Source organism: Diospyros lotus, chromosome 13, assembly GCF_014633365.1.
Source record: "Diospyros lotus cultivar Yz01 chromosome 13, ASM1463336v1, whole genome shotgun sequence".
Lineage (NCBI taxonomy): Eukaryota > Viridiplantae > Streptophyta > Magnoliopsida > Ericales > Ebenaceae > Diospyros > Diospyros lotus.
In genome coordinates this window covers 24,546,036-24,553,303 of record NC_068350.1, presented here as the reverse complement: position 1 = coordinate 24,553,303, position 7,268 = coordinate 24,546,036, and the positions used below count along the sequence as shown (strand labels likewise).

Below are 7,268 nucleotides of genomic sequence, written 5' to 3'. Positions count from 1 at the left end.
CATATTTGTTATTTTTATTAGGTTGTACTTTATTTGTGGATAAGAGTGGGACATTAGTTTCAATAGCGTATTTGACATTATTAGATGATTTAACTATGATCGGTAATTATGCATGAGGAGCTACGTGTCTTGCATATCTGTATCGACAGCTCGGCATTGCTACTAGACGAGAGGTGAAGAGTATTGCTGGATATCTTACTTTACTTGAGGTAATTATTTTAATTTCATAATTTTATATTATATATTTATATATATTTAACATAATTATTTATATTAAATTTACAGGCATGGGTGTACGAGCATTTCCCTTTTACTAGAATTAGATGTAATTTGTTATATAGTGATAACCAGCCACGAGCTCTCCGTTGGATACCTGTTCGTGATACTGATTCCTTACAATCTACCAGGGAGCAGCTTGATGATTTATCACCTGATGAGGCATTTATCATATATGATGTGTAAGTTAATTAATATATTTTAAAATTAAATTTTAAACTAAATAATATTTACAGTTGATTTGGACGCCGTACTGGAGGGTTCAGGCACACCATCCATTTCCAGAAATTACATTTTTCTCAGGTTGTCTGAAATGTGGAAATATTATAGAGCCATATCATCCGGAGAGAGTTTTACGATAATTTGGGCATGTGCAAACTATTCCTCCACCCCCATTATCACCTGTTGAAGCTAGGCGGGGTTTGGGTACGGCTTCATATCGGGTAATTTATACATTTGTTGATGATATGTGAAATCAATGGGATATGCATTTATTACCACCACGTCGACATGGTAAATATTCTAAATTTTCATGGCATTTTACACCTGAATATTTAACGTGGTATGGAGCTATTACACATCCAATTATACAAAATCCTATACATCGATCCAGTTTTGATAGAGGTGCAGAAGATATGCCCAGTCTTACTGAATCAGTAAGTTTTTAAATTATATTTCAGTTATTATTGAATTTAGTTTATTTAAATTAAAAAATTAATATAATTATTTTTATTTCAGCGTAATCGACTAGCATTATATATTATCGATCAGATGATATCAAGTACTGAGCCTGTATCCGCTGATGCATGGAAGGAGACATGTATTGGGGTGAATACCATTCCAGGCTTCAGCATCCTGATATTGATAATATTGGAGCGTCCACATCTCGTACATCTCCGCCAAGATAATTCACTTCGGAATATATAGCTTGCTTATAGTTGTTGTTTATAGCACCGAGTTGCTTGTAGTTGTTGTTTATAGTTGTAATTCGTAAATTATAATTTTGAATTATGTATAACTTTTATGATTTGCTTGTACTATTAAATTTTATAGCACCGAGTTATTTATAGCACCGAGTTGCTTGTACTATTAAATTTTATTATGATTTATGTAATTTTAATATCATTTACACAAAAATTAACAGAATATAACTTTGTGCAATTTTGACACTTCTAACAAAATAAAGAAATATTACAAACATATAATATAAAACATACACATTCCTCATTCATAGTTAAATAAAAAATATATAATGTAAAACATACACATTGTTAATTCATCATTCATCAGTTAAATCAAAAACATCCTTTGTAATAACATTTTTGTTAATAAGAGACAAAAATGCTTGAATTTGAGTTATATATGGTGTTTCCCATTCACGTGCAATATCATATCGATATTTATGCCAATTGCGTGCAACGGGAGGAATTGGTGAACCTGATTTAAGAAACACCTGTGAACAAATATAAGATAATATTATTAGTAACAAATTTATATTAAGATAATTATAAACATATATAAATAAATTATTAAATAATAATACATGTACAAAATGATAATCATTCACAAAACCAATAGTAATAATTCTATGTTATATAATTGAAGGGGCCGCTGATCTCAGTGGAAGGTAGGTAAGACACTGTATTCGAGATAAATGAACCAACACAACATTATATTTTGAAGCAATCAAATGACCCATGTCAGGTAAAGTCATCCAATGTTGAGGAGGTGCAACACACTCAAAGCAAGAAAGTGTGTGCATTAACTCATCTACACGCATAGCAGATCCATATAATTCTATATATTCATCACGAAAAGTATGTAACTCTCCAATCAGATTCATACGAATATCCCTCCAGTTGTGCTCACTCATTCCAAGTAACGCAGCAATAGCACGAAATCCACAATGTCCATCCGACTCCACATTAACAATATTATGTATAAAATGATATATTTTTGATGGGAATGAAGCATCATAGCCTAGCAATCTGTTGGCACTGGTACGATAAAGTTTACCTTCATTCGGTGCCTGATAAAGTTTACCTTCATTCGGTGCCTTAACTGAGCTCTGTGTTGTTGGAGATGTACTATCATGAATAGACTGTACTATTTCAAAATATGATGGATCACGTCGAGTGGATGTATCAACCTGAATTTTATTTTTTGATGATGGCTTACCTTTTGTCCGAACTTTCACACTTGGTGGGATCAATGAAGTCGTAGTTGGATCTATTAATTCTCTCAACTTCTGTTTTAATACGATTTTACCTCCTGCTGGTTCTGATTGAAATATATTATATAGACTTTCTAACTCTGGATCAATAGTTAACACTGAGGACACATCAACAGTCTTCACTAAATCTAATTTTGTCCAATAAGGGTGCACAAATGATAAAGGAATTGGTCGTCCCTCCATCATTAATTCTGCAATTTCATGTGCACAAGGTAAACCATGTGTGCTTCTTATCACACATCCACAAGTAACCTTATCCACCCTAATTTTTTGAGCTATATGTGTTTACTTTAATACCATATTCATTGCATTTCTTGATATAATACCTCTCAATTCTCTAAAAATTTCTGGCCTGAAATTATGTTGTACCAACATTAAACTCTTCTCAAAAGGCCCCTTTATCTCAGTATGTTGTAACTCAATAAGAGAATTGATAATTTTCCATGATGACTCAAAGTCACCTTGAGATGATCCCAGATATCTCTTCAGCTTCGCATGTGCACTCTCAGCCCTTTGAATAAAAACATAAATAGTATTAGATTAATAAGAGATTAATTAGAGATATTATAATAAAAATAATAACAACAAAGTTTACTAAAGAATACCTGTTAGTAGTAACATTGCCAAAATATAATACTTTATTTGTCCACGTTGCAATAAATTTTTCTTTATAATCATTCAGCCATATCTTTCTCACATAATCAAGTGCTTCTTCATATGCATGATACTCAACCATTAAGTCACAAAGCAGACTTTGATACTCAATCTCAGTAGAGGCAAAAACAAGAAGATTCCATTGTAACATAAACTTCTCCCATGTCTCATTTCTATCAAAAATTTTCTTACACTTAGCAAGTACATTTTTAGATATATGCCACCTACATAATAACGTCGTCGTACTCAGAAAGACTTTATGTATTGCATTCATCAATGCTAATTCTCTATCAGTGACAATTACTCCTGGAAATGTATTAGATCCCATCACATTCTTTAATCTCTCCATAGCCCATGTGTAGTTATCCTCGTATTCATGATTCATAAATACAAATGCAACAGGAAAAGTTAACTCAGTGGATGTCACACCAACAATCTCAAGAAGTGGATATCTATACCTGTTAGTTTTGTATGTACAATCAATTATCAGGACATGTGGAAATATTTTTAATAAATCTATGGATATCGGATGAGCCCAAAATAAGTCTGTAATACAATTTGATCCATTGCTTCTGTGCCACTCCATATAATTATATTCTCTTAATTTCTTTATCAACTGTTGCATTTGTGATCTACCACCTTTCTCAATAAGTTTATATCTTTGACGGGCATTATATATAGTTTTGATAGTAGTAACATTATTCTCATCATCTGCCTTGAAGCTCATCAAAATATTTTTAGGTTTTACGAGATTCTCAGACATTGTTTTTAAAATTACTTTCTCTTTTTCTGTAAGCCTCCCTGCATATGAATGACCCTCTAGTTGAACTGCTAGTGCATGATTGTGCATTCCACATACAACTTTCAACTCCCACTGCTCAAATTTCATACCAAGTAATTCAAACGGACAATCACACTTTTTTGAACCTGTGCACTTTCGTTTTAATTCTCCTATTATTTCTTCTTTCTTCTTCGATGGTCTATACTTTCCACTGCGTTCACAAGCAAGATGAACTCTGGGTCTTTTTCCAGGACCCCCAGATTCTGAGCTCTTGATCACAATCATAATTCCATTTTGTTTTTCAATTTTCTTAGCCCATCTAATGAGTGCTTCTCTAGTATCAAATAGCTAATACAACAACAAAAAATATTCAATATATTTTTTTCAATAATTATATATTTCAAACAAAATTATTAAAAATCTATCATACCTCATTGATAGTAAATTGTTGAATAACATCAAATTTCTGGATTGCACAATTGGATTCTTATAAAAAAAATCAATAAAATAAAATATAGATTGCAACTTGAAAATGAAAAAAAACCTAACATTAGGGAATTCCCAACTTTTCTGAAAGTTAGGATTCGGGGACCGGAGACCTCCCCGAAGTCTGGACTTCGAGAATGCCTGCCTTCCCCGAATTCCAGGCTTCGGGGAAGGCCTGTCTTCCCGAATTCTGGCATTCGGGAAGGCTGGCATTTGGGGGAGGCCAGCCCTCCCGAATTCCAGCTTTCAGGGAGCCCATACTTCCCCGAAGGCTAAAATTCGGGGACGGCCATCCCTCCCGAATTTCAGCATTGGAGCCAGCTTCTTTGACATTATTCTCAATAATCTTTATCTTTTTCAAAATACTTTTTTTTTTTTCATTTTACAACTGATTGCAATACAACCCATATTACACTCTTACAAATACAAAATACATATTTTAAAACATATATTTACAGAGATTACTTACCTGTGCGTAATATTCTTTTTCTAAATAGTTGTTCTGTTCTTCCTCAAACTCTTGCTAGTTCTCCGTCAATATTTTAGTGTAGTAATCCATGATCGATCGATATGTATGAATTGCTAAAATGTGTTTGAGAGAAAATAGATGAGTCTGAAAGTGAAAGTGAGTCTCAAATGAGAGAGATAGAGATTTTAGGAGAAAAGATTTGATTGGGATATGAGCCACTGTGAATAAAACAATTTCTCCTGCGAAAGACGTGATGTCAGGCGGCGGTGGTGGTTGAGTATTGAAGATAAGGGTAAAATTGAATTTTTATGTGAGGGTATTTTAGGTATAGTAAAAAATGGTTGCTGAGAGTAAAACTAGCGCTGTGAATAGAATTTCCCTATGCAATGCGTTGGAAATTTTAGAGGGGCAAGCTTCATATAAATACATGCACAACACAGTGAAACCCTAAGCCCCCATCCGTCATTCTGCAACTTGCTTGAATAAGAGAGGATAATACGCTGAAGTGAAGAGGACAACTCTTGCACAGTGATCGAACAGAGAGCGAAGTGAGGAGTGGGCGCTGGGATTTCAGAGGCTGGAGATTTCGCGCAGTGCATTGGAGTGAGGACAGTGTGCTGGGAAAAATTGCACAACGCTGGAAGGATTCTCGGGCAGCATCGCACAGCATGGTTTAATTGTTTTAGATTTGATTTTCTGTAGTTCTTCTCTGTTCATTTAAATTTTTTTCGATTCATCTAATTTCAATCTGCAACTTCATTGATTTTGTTTTCATTTTCAGTAGATGAATACTTGCTGCTCTTTATTTTTTATTGATTAGATTACTCTCTTTTAACTAGAGCAACTTTAATTTTCTATCATTTAATTTCTGTTATTTAATTTCTGTTTTTAATTTTCTATATTTAATATTGAAGATGTGTGGCTAAAATAAGACAAGAACAGTGTCCAATACCCTTGATTTTCCAAACAAAATTGAACTTCAATTATTGTAATATTAGTCTGAATTGAACTGAGTAATAATTATATATATACTCTTTAGGTTTAGATTGTAGTGTAAGCTTAACTTAGAGTCTCCACATCATGTATGGAGATTACTTAACCTGGAAACGCTATCATACCCAAATTCAAATGAGATAATATTTTGTCTATTAGTTACCGTTCAATTTATTGTAATTGCTTAATTTAGAGTTTCTATGCCATGTATGGAGATTGCTAGATCTAGAATTATCATCATCTTAAATTGGATTTAATAGCAAAATCTTAATTTATAAAATATTTTGTATTAATCACAGTTCGATTTATGATAATTACTTAATTTTGAGTCTCCATGCTATGTATGGAGGTTGCTAGACCTATAATTAGCATCATATTAGACCGGAGTTAATATCAAAACCTCAGCTTCATTTCAGACTAATGTTACTATTTTTCTGACAATTTGGGGAATCTCGGCTTGGCACTGAAGTTGTCTTGACCCAAGATTGCTTAAATTTAGTGTTAGTTTAGTTTTAATTCTTATTTTTAGATCATCTTAATCACCTCTTAAACCAAATGTTATGTGATTTTTATTTTCATCCATAAATAATCTCCCTGTGAATTGACTCGGATTTGCCGGAATGTAAATTTAAAATTGTACGTGAAGACCAGTGCGTGTCGGCCACTCGCCAGTCGTCTTCTCCGATGATAGCTAACCGGTGATGCTAGTTCTCTCCACCATCTTCTTCCTCTCGATGAATCGATCAACATAGCATGCTTTGGGGGTTGAAAGAAGCACTGGAGGGCCTCCGTTTTGCCGGCCAAACTCTTGGCCAGGTGGACCGCCTTCATCTTTGGTGACTTCGAATACCCCCTAAAATGGCCACCAAAATGCTTCAAGCTTACCAGAATGCGTCCTCATCTTATGGGCAATAAAAGCCTTTTATTTTGGTCACTCAATTCGTTAAAAAATGGAGCAATTTGAAGTTCCCATTTCTTTAAGCCAAGTTCCTCTATTTATAGAAAAAATCGAGCTTCGAAACCTCTTTGGCCACTCAACCCATTGCCTTAGGAGCTTCTACCTCCCTCAGATGGCCCTGGAGTGAGCCTTACCCGACCACAAAAGCCCATTTGCAGGTGCGACAAACCGACTAACTTTTTGGTCGGCTTTTCTTGAAATTCGGCCACCTCGATGGCCTTTGTCGGCCATGACTTGACCCAAAGGTGTCCCTGACCAACCCTCGTGGGTTCCTTATAGCTGAATTCGGCGACGGGATGGGCTAGTCAGCCATGGCTGTTTATAGGTTTTCTTGAAATTGTACTTTGTCCCCTCAAATTTTGGCTTTTTCACTTTAGCCCATTTTCACAAAGATCCTCAACTTTTTATAATTACATTT

General features: G+C 34.4%; 1 protein-coding gene across 1 annotated transcript; it reads right to left on the bottom strand.

Annotated features, from left to right (window-relative positions):
• Nucleotides 1–1,555: 1,555 nt before the first annotated feature.
• On the bottom strand, nucleotides 1,556–4,689 carry LOC127788139 (protein FAR1-RELATED SEQUENCE 5-like). The gene is made up of 5 exons (XM_052316249.1): nucleotides 4,537–4,689; nucleotides 4,375–4,410; nucleotides 3,115–4,292; nucleotides 2,879–3,020; nucleotides 1,556–1,729 (listed from the first exon to the last, which is right to left on the bottom strand). Exons 1-5 carry the CDS (start codon nucleotides 4,687–4,689, stop codon nucleotides 1,556–1,558), a joined length of 1,683 nt encoding a protein of 560 aa, XP_052172209.1.
• Between the last annotated feature and the right edge of the window lie 2,579 nt (nucleotides 4,690–7,268).